Source organism: Lampris incognitus, chromosome 3, assembly GCF_029633865.1.
Source record: "Lampris incognitus isolate fLamInc1 chromosome 3, fLamInc1.hap2, whole genome shotgun sequence".
Classification (NCBI taxonomy): Eukaryota; Metazoa; Chordata; class Actinopteri; order Lampriformes; family Lampridae; genus Lampris; species Lampris incognitus.
The window spans coordinates 62,674,852-62,689,878 of record NC_079213.1 but is presented as its reverse complement, the minus strand read 5'-3'; the positions used below and the strand labels follow the sequence as shown (position 1 = coordinate 62,689,878).

Genomic DNA, 15,027 nt, shown 5'->3' with positions numbered 1-15,027 from the left:
CTAACACGTTTTGCCCAAGCAGAACAGGGACAACTACATCCGCTCCTGTAAAATCCTCCCGGATGGAAGGACATTGATCGTGGGCGGGGAGGCTAGCACGCTGTCAATCTGGGATTTGGCCACGCCCACTCCCCGCATCAAGGCGGAGCTTACGTCATCTGCCCCTGCCTGCTACGCTCTGGCCATCTCCCCCGACAACAAGGTCTGCTTCTCCTGCTGCAGCGATGGGAACATCGTGGTCTGGGACCTCCACAACCAGACCCTGGTCAGGTGAGAGATGGAGGAGGAGGAGGAGGAGGGGAATTGAAGAATGAGGAGATGACCGAGTGAGTGAACAAGTTATAAGAGTGGAGGAGGGGAAATAAAAGGTGGGGTGGTAGTAGAGGGGTAGTCTGAACGTCGACAACTAGAGGTCCAGAGAGTAGGGGAGGAGAGATGGCAGAGAAAGGAAGGAGAAAGGAGTGGAAAAATGAGGGGGGAAACAAAATATCTATTGGGAGTGGAACCAGCCTGGTCAATGAGGGGAGGGGGTGGAAAGTGAGCAGAAAGAACACAGAAAATATACTGCAGGACAAACATAGGTATTCTGGATGGACAATATCTCCTAAAAATAAGTGTGTAGTGAAACAGCTTCGGTCTGTTTGCACTCACGTGTCTGATACAGACCTGCACAGGATAAAACAATCGCATCTTTTAAAAGAAATAGGAGGAAGGGTGTCTATTCCGTTGCCTACCAACACGGGTATCACTGGTTCGAATCCCTGTGTTACCTCCGGCTTGGTCGGGCGTACTGGGGGGAATAGCGTGGTCCTCCCACACGCTACGTCCCCCTGGTAAAACTCTTCACTGTCAGGTGAAAAGAAGCGGCTGGCAACTCCACATGTATCGGAGGAGGCATGGGGTAGTCTGCAGCCCTCCCCGGATTGGCGGAGGGGGTGGAGCAGCGACTGGGACGGCTCGGAAGAGTGGGGTAATGGGCCAAGTACAATTGGGGAGAAAAAGGGGGAACATTAAAAAAATAGGAGGAAAAGGTATACAAAAGGAAACATTACTATTACACATTTATTGGCACCCTTTTGAGGAATTCAAATCAGTTTGGAAAGAAAAAGAACTAGATTAGACTCACCTGTAGTAAATTAGAAATTAGACTCACCTGTGGTAAATTCGGTGCTCTGGTGACTTCAATTAACCAATGAATGATTGCTTTAATGCTTAAAAAGCCCCCCCCCCCGGTTTCTTTTTCCACAATGGTGAAGACAAGAGAGCTGTCTGACAGCATCAGAAATGCTGTTGTCACTAAACACAAAACTCCGGCAGGGCACCAGGCCATCTCCAAAGACCTTGGCATCCCTGTTTCAACAGTTTGCAAGGTTATTAAGAAGTTTGCTACTCATGGGTCTGTCAAGAACCTCCCGGGACGTGGCGGAAAGAGGAACATTGATGACCGAAGTCTTCAAAGGTTGGTGCGAACTGTGGGGACAAAAAAAAAAAGAAGCACCACATAAAACATCCTTAAGGCTGATGTGGAGCGGTCTGGAGTGATTGTTTCAACCCGTACCATACACTGCGCAATAAACACAGAAGGGCTTTTATGGGTGAAGCCCAACGAGGACCCCACTGCTGAAGGAGAGACATAAAAAGGCACGACTGATCTTGGCCAGAATCAGAATCATGTTTTACTGGCCATGTAGGTTTACACATACGTGGAATTTGACTCTAGTTTCGTGGCTCTATGTGTACTTAACACACAATAACACCACTATAACACAACAATCTTCAGACATATACACAAGGATTGACTATATACAGACAATAAAGTGCAATGGTACAGAGAATATATCAGAGATGCTGAAATAGATGTTAAGCAGGTTGCTTACATACTTGCCTGAGGTAGATGGACATGACAGAGTGTACCAGTATACGTACAATGTACAGTACATGTACAATGTACAGTACAGTATATACAAAATGGTTGGATTTATTGACACTTTTAAGCGTTTATTTGAAAATCTACCTAAACAAACTAGTCCTTCTGGGAAAATGTTCTATGGTAAATGGACTGCGTTTATACAGCGTTTTTCTAGTTTACCGAGCACTCAAAGCACTTTACAGTGTATGCCTCACATTCACCCATTCACACACACATTCATGCACTGATGGTGGAGGCTGCCATGCAAGGTGCCAACCTGCTCATCAGGAGCAGTTAAGGGTTCGGTGTCTAGCTCAAGGACATATAGACATGCTCCCCACAGGAGCCAGGGATCGAACCAGCGACCTTCCGATTACTAGACAACCCGCTCTACCTCCTGAGCCATGCCGCCCCACTTACCCCGTTTGTTCATTCATCTTCAACCGCTTCTCCGGCGTCGGGTCGTGGTGGCAGCAAGCTAAGTAGGGCACTTCAGACGTCCCTCTCCCCAGCAACGCCCTCCAGCTCCTCCTGGGGGATCCCAAGGTGTTCCCAGGCCAGACTGGACATGTAGTCCCTCCAGCGTGTTTTGGGTCTACCCTGGGGTCTCCTCCCCGTTGGCCGTGCCGAGTATAGCTCCAAAGGAAGGCGCCCAGGAGGCATCCTAATCAGATGCCCGAACCACCTCAACTGGCTCCTTTTGATGCGAAGGAGCAGCGGCTGTACTCCCAGCCTGTTTGTAATGATAATAAAATAAAACAACTGGGTTGCTGAATTCCCCACTGTTCATTGTCGTCACTGCCCGGGCGTATGACCGGGGTTTAGTCTCCAGCCCGGTGACGATGATGTTCATTCACATGTACTGCTCTAAATCGGCCACCCTGTTCTCCAAGAAGATGATCCTCTTTTCCTTCACGGTGTTTTGAAGCCTCAGGGCCTTGACTTCTTCCACCAGGTCCAAAATCATTTTCTGTTGTAGTCTGACCGCTGCAACCTCCTCCATCAGTAAGTCGAGTGATCTTTTGATATCGTCGATTTCCTCTGCTGCGGGGTTCTTGTTTGGTCCCATGGGATTTTGTTTGTACCAGCTAGTTAGCTTAGTCAGCTATTTAGCTTAGCCAGCCACCAGTTCAGCCGGCGTCTTTATTCAGTCCAATTTACAAAAAATCAGCGTTGCAATCCAGGCAGCGATCAAAACCAAATATCTCTGTTGTAGATAGTCTGAGGTCCATCCAAAATCAGTAGTCAATCGCAAATTTATATTCAAAAACTAAGGACAAAGAGACAATAGCAAGGGAATCGTTTCAGGAAGCGATCAAACACAAACAGGGTTATTTGTGAATTTTATTGAGTTATATGTGTGTATTGTACTTAACATCACTAGCCAGTTTCTCATAGTCCATCAGGTGCTCATTCTCCTGGTTGACAACCAACACTGTGGACAGATGAAACCAAAGCAGAGCTCTTTGGCAATGCAAACCAGCCAAAATGAAGCTCATAGGCAAAAGAACAGCCTACCTACAGTTGGTGGTGGGAGATCCATAATGTTGTGGGGCTGCTTTGCTGCCTCTGGTACTGGAGGCCTTGAACTTGGTAAAGGAATCATGAAATCAGAGGATTACCAGGCATTTTAGAACAAAATGTACTGTGAGGTTTGGGTTGAAGATCATAGGTCCTCCAACAGGATAAGGACCCAAAGCACACAGTCACGTCGAAAAGGGAAAAAATTGGACTGATTTGAACTGGCCAGCAATGAGTCCTGATCTCAATCCAATTGAAAATCATTGGAGAGAGCTGAAATCTGCCATTAGGAAAAGGAATCCTGCAACACTGAAGAGCTTGAACAATTTGCAATGGAAGAGTGGGAGAAACTACCAGCAGACAGGTGTAAGAAGCTTGTAGATGCCTACAAGAAACTTGAAGGCTGTCATTGTTGCCAAAGGTTGTGTTACAATAATACAATTTCATTTAGCAGACGCTTTTATCCAAATCGACGTACATCTGAGAGTTAATACAACACAAGCAAGGATCTAGTCAGGAGGCGACAACACAAGTGCCAAAAAACTAGGTTCAAGTCGGATAGGACATAGGTGTCAAGAGGCAGTGCACTTTTTTTTAAAAATACCATCAGGTGTGGAGGTGTTCGAGAAAGAGCTGGGTCTTAAGCTTCTTCTTAACGATGGAGAAGGACTCATTGGATTGAATGGAGTTGGTAACTCATTCCACCACCGGGGAACTACAGAAGGGAAGAGTCTGGCTAATGACTTAGGGTTGTGCAACCAAGGGTGCCTTTAATGATGTCCAGGTCATCTTCACTACAGCGTAGAAGCTGCAGCTATCCAACTAGCTAACTCTTTCTTGCAAAATGATGACTTGAGTCGTAGTAAGCTTTACTCCTTGTTTACTGTGGCTCTTTACACTAGACAAGAGGGAAAACTGAAACAAAACGATATAAACAATCACCATTTTGTCGGTAGCATGCGTTTTTTCAAATGTAAATACATGTAAATAAAACCCTTTTAATTACAAACAAATCAAATGATTTTTCATGTGAATAACTTTTTTAACCGTTAACTTATAAGTACAACAATGAAGTGATTTACTCACATTGCCTCTGTGGCGTCAACGTTGTAAGTAAACGAACGCAAATGTTAAGACAAATTCCTCAACATGACCGATAGGAAGTGACGACTAACACTTATCAAAATAAAAGTCTTGTCAAAATAAAAGTCCACCCATCATTATGCCTTAAAGGCAACACAATGTTTATTCTTTGAAATCACTACATGTAAGTTGAAAATCCATGTTTTGTTGAATAACTTTGAACATCCTATTAAAATATTATGATGATAAAAAGTTCGGTACATTTCAGTTTATTTCGGAAGATATTGTACATACAAAAAAATCAGGGGTGCCAATAATGTTAACCAGAACTTTTATATGTGATTACCTATTTAAATCCTGGTGATGACCTTGGTCTTCATGACACGATCAGGAATTGACGTTAATGAAAAAAGTGACTGCTGGGGTGCAGAGGGTTACAGCTACATTGTGAGGATTCTTAATTTTGTCACACAACTCACAGCGGATATGTTTTATAGAAAAGGATCCTTTCAAAGTGAGCTACACTGCCGAACTTTGAAAAGGGGGGAGAGTGAATGTCTCACACGGTGAAATTATTTCAATATGACTCTTATTGTCAATGTTGCCATAGCAACACAACAAAAAAGAGGTGGGGAGTACAGAGGCAAAACTTGTATGTGTGTGTGTGAGTGTGTGTTTGCGTGTCTGACCGAGGCTCTTTCCCATGTGTCCTCCATGCAGGCAGTTCCAGGGCCACACAGACGGGGCCAGCTGCATCGACATCTCCAACGACGGCACCAAGCTGTGGACGGGGGGGCTAGACAACACAGTCCGCTGCTGGGACCTCCGAGAGGGACGACAGCTCCAGCAACACGACTTCACCTCGCAGGTACACACACACACACACACACACACACACACACACACACACACACACACACACAGAAAACACACAACTTCAGTTTCCAGGTACGCACACAGTCATTCTCTTCAGTGTCACAACAAGGCTATAGAGTTGATGGTTCTTGTCAGATGAGTTTCGATCCGGCAAGTAATGACTTTCCCTCTCTCTCTTTCTCTCCCTCCGTCTCCACATCAACCACTTTTGCTCACTCACTCACTCGTTTTCCCCCTTCTCCTCCATTTCTCCATCACACTCTATTTTTCCTCTCTCACCCACTCCTTTAAACCGTCTGTCAACCTCATTTCCTCCCTACGTCTCTCCATTTCTCGCCTCCTATTTTCTCTCTCTCTCTGTCAATACCATTCCTCTTCTCCTTTGCTCACCCATCCCCTCTGTTATAAATGTGCACCTTCATTTCACTTTTACTTTCTTCCCTTGCTCTCTCCATACTTGCCCCCCTGTACTATTCTTCTCTCCTTCATTTGTCCCCTCCTTCTTCCCCTTTCTGTCTTCTCCATCCATTTACATGTATTTTTTTTTCTTTCTTCCTTCTCTCTGTCCCCAACTGCTCCACCCACCAACTATTACCTTCCACTACCCACCAACTACTACCTCCACCTACCAACTCCACCCACCAACGACTACCTTCCACTACCCGCCCACCAATCACTCCACCCATCAATCACTATCTCCCACTACTGACCCACCCACCAATCACTACCGCTACCTACCAACCACTTCACCCACAAACCAATACCTTCCACTACCCACCCACCCACCCACCACCAACCACTACCTTCCACTATCCACCCACCCACCAACCACTACCTCCACCCACCAATCACTACCTTCCACCCACCAACTCCACCCACCAATCACTACCTTCCACTACCCACCCACCCACCAACTACTCCACCCACTAACCACTACCTACCACTACCCACCCACCAACCACTACCTTCATCCCCACCTCCCTTCCTCTCTTCACTTATCTTCTTTCTCTGCACCCCTTGACCTACTCGCCCCCACCCCCATCCTCCCATCTCGCCCTCCCATCGTTCCCTCTCCCGTCTGCAGATCTTCTCTCTGGGTTACTGTCCGACTGGGGAGTGGCTGGCTGTGGGCATGGAGAGCAGTAATGTGGAAGTGCTGCACGTCTCCAAACCTGACAAGTACCAGCTGCACCTGCATGAGAGCTGCGTGCTCTCCCTCAAGTTCGCCTACTGCGGTACGTACCGCATGACTGCTGTGTCTGTCTGCGGTACTTCTGCTCTCCGTTGTTTTTATTGTCACACACAAGTGCACACACTCAGCCGTACCCATGAGCAACACATACTTGAACTCTCACGGACTAAAAATAGAAAAAAATAAGTTTTGTGCTTGAATGCAAAGATGCAAGTGCACTCGCAGTGCATGCACGCCAACTGCAGTGTGCACACACACATGCACACACACACGTGCACAGCAATATGCAGATCTATGCATACACACATACGCACTTCACTTGTGCCTTACTGTTGCAATACACAATGCAGCGCTCATGCACACATTCACAAACACACATGTACGACACACGCTTGTGTAGTTAGCACCCATTCCAGGGTGGTGGGTCAGTACGTGTTTCCAGAGGCGAGCGTGGCACACATAATGGTATGCCGTTATGTTTGTTAAATTCTTACGTCCTAACATGTTTGCTTGAACCTGAAGTGGTGTGTGTGTGTCTGTGTGTGTGTCTGTGTGTGTACATGTGTATTCCATTACAGGCAAGTGGTTTGTGAGTACAGGGAAGGACAATCTGTTGAATGCATGGAGGACGCCGTATGGAGCCAGTATTTTCCAGGTGGGAGGCGTGTGTGTGATCCTGCATGCACAGTAGTGTGTGTGTTTGTGTGTTTTTTTTGGTGCATTTTCTGCCTTTATTTGATAGCGATAGCAGAGAGAGACAGGAAAGGCAGGGGAGAGACAGGGGATGACATGCTGCAAAGGACGCAGGCCGGATTCGAACCCGGACCGCTGCGGTAAGGACTTGGCTGCATGTGGTATGCACCCTACCAGGTGAACCACCGGGGCGCCCCGGTGTTTGTCTGTTTTAGGGTTTGTCTGTCATCGCACTTTCATCTAGTTGTCATCTCTGCTTTCTGTGTCCCCCGTCCCTCAGCAGCCCCTTTTTCTCACACACACCTTCTGCCCTGGAGGCAGACAGACACAGACAGGAAGGGAAGGAGAGGCCCACAGACGAGGATAAACACTTTTTTTTTCATCCTAGATTTGTTGATTCAAGGTGACTTGCTGAGGTTTATCAGAGACAGCAAGCTGCTAAACTGCACACACACACACACACACACACACGCACGCACGCACACACTGTTATAATTCTCGACTTTTTTTTAGGATCCCCGCCCCCCCCCAGTTGTACTTGGCCAATTACCCCATTCTTCCGAGCCATCCCAGTCACTGCTCCACCCCCTCTGCTGATCCAGGGAGGGCTGCAGACAACCACATGCCTCCTCTGATTCGTGTGGAGTCGCCAGCCGCTTCTTTTCACCTGACAGCGAGTTGTTTCACCAGGGAGACGTAGCGTGTGGGAGGATCACGCTATTTCCCCCAGTTCCCCCTCCCGAACAGGTGCTTCGACTAACCAGAGGAGGCGCTAATGCAGCGACCAGGACACATACCCACATCTGGCTTCCCACCCGCAGACCAGGCCATTTGTGTCTGTAGGGACGCAGACCAGGCCAGTTGTGTCTGTAGGGACCAACCCGGAGGTAACATGGGGATTTGAACTGGTGATCTCCGTGTTGGTAGGCAATGGAATAGACCGCCACACCACCCGGCCGCCCATAATTCTCGACTTTAAATTTGTCCATACAAGGAAAAGTTGAATTGTATGGAAAAGTCCATGCAGAGATGCAGCATACTTAGCCGAGCCAGTCCATCTGACAGTGGTTAGTGTCCAGTACAGGGCAGATGAAGGAACACTAAAGCAGGGAGATAAGCTCACGTGTGTCAATGTGTTTGTATGTCTGCAAGTGTGTGTGTGTGGGTGGGTAAGTAGGGGTGTATGTGTTTGCATGGGCACTCTCTCTGTGCATACACTGTTCGTGATTGTGTGTGTGTGTGTATGTGTGTGTGTGTGTGTGTGTGTGTGTGCAGGTATTTGTCTGTACTTTTATGTTTTTCCTCAGGAGTGTGTATGTGTGTGGGGGGGGGGGTTCTCATAAGGTGTGTGTGGTTATGTGAATGTGTCAATATGCCCTTACATCAGGGTTCCCCAATCAGTTTTCTCCCAAGGGCCAAATCATGTCATGCATGCCAAGCAGAGGACCAAAACATGCGGGGGGGGGGGGGGGGGGGGGGGTCCTTCCATCGTGCCAGCAAAAGTTGTTTGATGTGCAGATGTTGTTGTTGCTGCTATTACGATTATTATTATTATCATTGATATTATTTATTTATGTATTATTAGTGGTACACAGGCAACAGGGTCAGTAACATATAATAACAGGTCGTCTGCATATAAGTGTACCAGAAACTAAGATGTACTGAAAAACGTCAGTACTTTCTCCAGATATAAATTAAATTTGACAAAGAGCGAGTGTTTTCCGGTCAACAACTTCGCATTAATGATCAACCAAGGTGAACTTCCTCTTCATTTTCCTAAAACTAGTTTTAAATAATTTATTTTTTTTATATAAATTTATTTCTGATTTTCCCCTTTTTTCTCCCTATTTAGTGGCCAATCGATCCCTATTTTAGTTCAAACACCCACCCTCGTACCGCATGCATTCGCCAACTGCATCTCTCCAGCCGGCAGTCTGGAAGGAGACGCCTCCCCACTTTCGTGAAAAGGGGAATCCAGGCCAACCACTTTCCGACACACAGAGACGCATTCATGTGACGAGCACAAGCCAACCCCCCCCCCCTCCCGAAGACAGTCCGGCCATAGTCGGATCTGACGAGACCAGGGCGTGAACCCCGGTCCCCAGTGGGCAACTGCATCGACACAAAGCCGGTGCTTAGACCACTACACCACCGCAGACAGTTTTAAATAATTTTTTAAAGGCCCTGTGATGGTCTGGCAGCCCATCCAGGGTGTCGCCCCACCTGTCACCCAATGACTGCTGGGATGTGCTCCAGCATCCCACGGCCCTGAGAGCAGGAAAAGCAGTTTGGATAATGGACAGATGGATTATTAGTGGTAGTAGTGGTGGTAGCCGTAGTAATGTAGGCCTGGGATTCTCAAAGCCTGTGCTGAGGGTCACACAAGAAAAAAAATGCACTCTTGAAACAAAATACAAATCAAACAAAAGTCCAAAATCAATAATTTAATTATGGACAAAAATAAATGAATGTTCAGTGAGATCAGAGAGAGAAGTGAGAGTGATGGGATGAGGCAATCCTTCTGATGTGGGGCCTGTATTCGGTTGTGGTAATCCTGAGGCCATGGCCAACATGTGCATTGGAGAGTCTGTTTCTTTCCTGGTTCCTGATCGAGTTCATTGAGGAAAATTATGACTCACACATGTACGTGGAGGGGAAACTTGTTAGTAGGAGCACTGCAATAGCTCTCATGTTTTTGAATCAAGCTTGGGGAACCACATTGATCCAAAAGTCACTCAGCCCAATGTCCTTGTGTTGTGCTTTGAGCCAAACAGATGTTCCCATCTCCAAGACCTCCATCTGAAGAGTTGCGTCATTTATGGAAGGTACCAGCCTTTTGGCCTCTGCAGTCCCACTGGCCGTCAGCCAAAATGGAGTTTAGGGGAGCTTTCAAATCGTTCCTTTAAGTTTCCTGCCAGGCTCGTCACAAAATCCTTCATCGCTGGATCCTCTCCCATTTTGTTCTTCTCACAATCCTCCGGCAGATGTGGAAAGTGCAACTTTGTCCTGTGAATGTCTCTCTCCAAATGGTTCAGCTTTGACCGGAAAGCTTCAGCCGCCTCGTACATGTCTGCAACAGTGTGGTTCTTACCTTGTAATTGCAGATTAAGGTGATTTAGATGAAACATGATGTCACACAAAAAAGAAAAAAACATATGCCATCACTTTATTGCTTATTGTCACTTAAAAACCTGTGATATTCTTGGGCTTTTTGGCTCCGCAATCTGGAAAAAAATGACACACGCTCATCACACAGGTTACACACCCTCTCCAACACATGGCCTGTGCTCAACCAGCGAAATTCACTATGCAGCAAAAGATCCTTGTGTTCCGCTGACATTTCTTCCAGCAATGTTCTGAAAAGGCGATGTTGCAGACTAGAACTCTCATGAACAAAATTCACCAGTCTGGTCACAGTATCCATCACCTCCTTCATTCCCCACACAGTTTAGTGCTCAACACTGATTTGTGAATAATGCAGTGGAATGCTAAGAGCGCTGGGTTAACAGTGGCAAGCCTGCTTACCAAGCCCTTGTGTTGTCCCACCATTGACGGAGGCCCATCGGTGACAACAGACACGATTTTGCTCACAGCCAAGCCATTCTTCTCTAAGAACTGAGTTAATTCATTAAAGATGATTTCCCCAGTTGTGCACCCAGGCAGAGGAAGCAAACAAATCAGCTCTTCCACAAAGGCCTTCCCATCAAAAAAATCTTGTGAACACAGGTAGCTGTTCCACACCGGTTCGGTCATAGGACAAGTCTATGGCTAGTGATATGGCTTCTGCTTTCTTGAAATTGATGAGTACACTGGAAAAATACTCCTCCGTTAAAAGTTCTATTCTTCTTGTTGCCGTGTTAGGCAACAATGGAACATGCTTTAATAGCTCCACAACCGTTTTCTTGTTTTTCTCATCATGACTTAAAACTTTGCCTGTCACCCGGCCTGCATTGCACCCTACTCCAGTGCTCATCCCTGCATGTGGTGGGTTCACAGGGTGAATCGGAGTAGAGCTGCTGCTCCTTCGCGTCGAAAAGAACCAGTTGATGTGGTTTGGACATCTGATTAGGATATCTCCTGGGCACCTTCCTTTGGAGGTTTTCCAGGCACATCAAACTGGGAGAAGACCCCGGGGTAGAGCCAGAACTCGCTGGAGGGACTACATGTCCAGTCTGGCCTGGGAACGTCTTGGGATCCCCCAGGAGGAGCTGTAGGGTGTTGCTGGGGAGAGGGATGTCTGGAGTGCCCTACTTAGCTTGCTGCCACCACGACCTGACCCCGGAGAAGCGGCTGATGATGAGATGAGACGAGACTTAAAATTTCACCAACCACATCAGTTGCACATGTTTTCATCAACTAAGCATCAGTGAACAGCTTTTTGGCTTTAGCAAGATTCCATGAAACATGCAGTGATGCAGCTGTTGCGCTCTCTTGTGCCGATGTTGATTTGCAGATAGTAGAAACAGAGTGCTTGTATGACGTCATCATCTTTGCTATTTTTTGTGGTGATCTGATTTTGTAGGGTAGTTGGCATTAAAACTGGCAGCATGCATAGTGTTGAGGTGCCGTTTGAGATTATCTACTTTGCAGACAGCTACGGTCTGCATGCATATAAAGCATGTCAGTTTGGCATTGGCGTGGTCCGGTAAAATAAAACAAAACTGATCAGTTCAGTCCGATTTGAACTGACGGTTTTCCTGGTCGACTTTTCGCTTTTTTGTGCAGGCCATGTTCTTGGTTTAGGACAGTTATTGATTATCTGTGACTTAGCCGGTGAGTGGCTCTGTCTAGACAAGGACTGTAGAGAGCGAGGTGTACATCTTACATCTATGCACGCTCTACGGTGTAGGTCAAGTGTACAGTGTAGGTCATGTGTACGGTGTAGGGTGAGGTCAAAATAAAGTAGAGCAGCACACACTTTATTTCACATGTTTTAACAGGTGCGTTAGCGCGGCCAGACATTCAGCTCTCTCGTTTACTGGGGTTCAGGGCCCTACAGGCTTGCGTGTGCATGTATGTCTTTCTTTGAGTGTGTGTGCACGTGAGTGTGTGTGGTATTTCTATAATCGTAGCGCAGGCAGCTTGGCAGGCAGACCTGCGGGTTCCTGTCTCCCTGTGGACTGAAATGAGAACGCTATCTTCTTAGTTAGCCAAATGCCAAACGTTTTCCCCCTGCCAAATAACTCCCTCGCTGAACCACGCCGCACGCAACCGCACGCCCGCTATCTCTCGGTTCATTGCTGTCCTCCCCCACCTTTCCGCAACAATCCATTCTATTTTTCTACCGCTGCTCCTCTCCAGCTCTGCAGCTACACACACATTTTCTCTCTCTCCTCCTCCCTCCTCCTCCTCCTCTCTCTTTATGTCCTTCCTCTGTTTGCCCTTGCTGTCCCTCCTGCTTTCTCACTTTCATCTCTCTCTCTCTCTCTCACCCAACTTCCGCTCACCCTTTGACATATCCCCTGTGACACACACACACGCACACCCTGCCCCTTGCTGTGTGGATGTAGTCTGAGGAATTTGGGATGATTGACAGCCCGGCTGTTCCCGCAACACGGAAAGAAAGAAGTAGGTTGGAGAGGGTAGAGGATGGAGAGGTGTTTGGGGGGTTGGGGGGGGGGCTGCACGGAGAGGGGATGGAGGCGGGGTGTTACAGAGGAGGAAGAGATGAGAGCGAGGGACCAAGCAAAAAGAACAAGAGGGGCACCATGGGAGCGTGTGTGTGTCTGTATGTGTGTGTAGCCGCACCGAGAAGGAGGGCGGGCAGGGATGAAAAGAGGGAAGGAAGATAAATGATGATAGGGTGGGGGTGAGACAAGAGAGGAAGCGGAGGGAGACTGGATGGGAAAGTGCAGAGGAAGAAGAGAAGGGAGCTTTAGATCATCTAAAGCCAGGTGCGCAGGTCTACCTTTCAAGATACAAAAGAGAGAGAGCGAGAGAGCGAGAGAGAGAAGGCCACGCATTCTGACACGCGCACACACACACACAAACACACACACACACACTGTTGGCAACGCTTAAACCTGCCGTTAATGAGGCTGCGTCTCTCCGGGGAGGGAGAAAGCGAGGGAGCGAGTGAAGAGAAAATGTGACTTTCTGTCTCACACTTACACACAAGCAGGAGAGTGAGTCAGCATGAAGAGTGGCGGAATTGTTTGGAAATAATTGCCAACTGTTTTGAAATGCAAATATATCTTGTCTGATTGGGTATATATAGTGATGAGTCATATCGTTTCTAACATCTCTCTCTCCCTCTCTCCCTGCATCTGTCCGTCTCCCGTCTTCCTGCTGTTTTTTTCCAACTCTCCTGCTCTACCTTTCTGTCTCTCTCTGTATCCATTTCTTATCTGCCCCCCCCCCCCCCCCCCAGTCCAAGGAGTCCTCGTCTGTTCTGAGCTGTGATGTGTCCCCAGACGACAAGTACATCGTGACGGGCTCAGGGGACAAGAAGGCCACAGTCTACGAAGTGGTGTACTGAGAGACGGAGGGTTGGTAGTTTGGGGAGGGATCGTGTCCCCAAACGTCCATCCATAGCAGCAGGGGCAACCACGGCATCCCTGCCTCTGTACAGTAGCCCCGCCTCCTCCCTCTTAGCCCCTTCCTCCTTTTCCAAAGTGACTGACCTTGACTCAACCCCCCCTTCCACACCCTTCCTACCTCTTCCACTTAACTGTGATGATATAAGCTACTTTGGAACAGCTGCCCCACTCCTACCCCACCCCAACACACACAGACACACACACACTTTTCCCTACCCCTCGCCCCACCCCAAATTCTCAATTCTTAGCCCGGGGATAAGATACAGTCGTGGGCGAGCAATAGAGAGAGCGAGAGAGGGAGGGCGAGATGCAGGGAGAGAAACAGAAAGAAGAGGCATGATAAGAAGACAAAGACAGAGGGCAGCAGAGCATGAAGATAAAAGACAAAAAAGAAGGAGCGGGGGAGAGCGAGAGGGCATGAGGAAGAGAAATGAAAAGGGGAGTTGAAAGCGGGGAGGAGGAGGAGAGGGAGGAGGAAGAGGAGCGAGGGTAATTAGGGCTGTTTCCTGATTAAGAGCTCAGTGGAGGGGGAGGCCCCCGGAGGAGGTACGGAGCGGGCTCTGTGGGAACGGCAGCCAGGAGCACTGATACCACACAATCGATTCATTAGCCAGACAGTGGAAGCCTTAATGAGGCTGACGCCGCAGCCTGCTCTCCCCGGCGAGAGGTGGCGGGAGCTGGGAAACGCCGGCGCTCTTAGACGGCGGAGGGTGGAAGGCCAAAGAGGGGAGGTTGGGGTGGGAGCTTATCTCTCTTAGCTGCCTCACAGAGATACACACACGGGCTGACCCCAAACAACCGAGATATGTACAGCACATGCCCTCCACCCGCACGAACGGGCCCATACACACACACACACACACCCACATATGCGCGTGGATGCACGTGTGCAAGACCCACGCTCGTAAACCATGTTCAAACCAGATGAGGCGCTCGTGCCAACAAGGAGTCATGCCCGTGCACAATCACGAACCCAATTAAACATGAACCACGGCGCTCCTCGTCTCAGTGTTTAATATCCATTTTTATTTTGGTCTGATGAAGGCGGACATCTAATGAGCAGTGGAGTCGCTGGGATTCTCCCCGGGCCCAGAGACACAAACAGAGGACATCAGCTGAGCGGCTCGGTGGTTCTTCCGGATTCTCCAACACCTCGCCACTGTGCTTGCTCTCCCCGTGACAAAGCACTGTCAGCTAAAAGAAGCGGCAGCACG

General features: G+C 48.2%; 1 protein-coding gene across 1 annotated transcript in view; it reads left to right on the top strand.

Annotated features, from left to right (window-relative positions):
• Window positions 1-14,522, top strand: part of tle2b (TLE family member 2, transcriptional corepressor b) — a 124,916-nt gene extending 110,394 nt beyond the window's left edge. The window contains 5 exon segments of the mRNA XM_056277774.1: window positions 23-270; window positions 5,234-5,381; window positions 6,474-6,624; window positions 7,160-7,236; window positions 13,645-14,522. Of these exon segments, the coding sequence (XP_056133749.1) occupies window positions 23-270; window positions 5,234-5,381; window positions 6,474-6,624; window positions 7,160-7,236; window positions 13,645-13,752 (732 nt within the window). The 3' untranslated portion in view covers window positions 13,753-14,522.
• The last annotated feature ends 505 nt before the right edge of the window (window positions 14,523-15,027 follow it).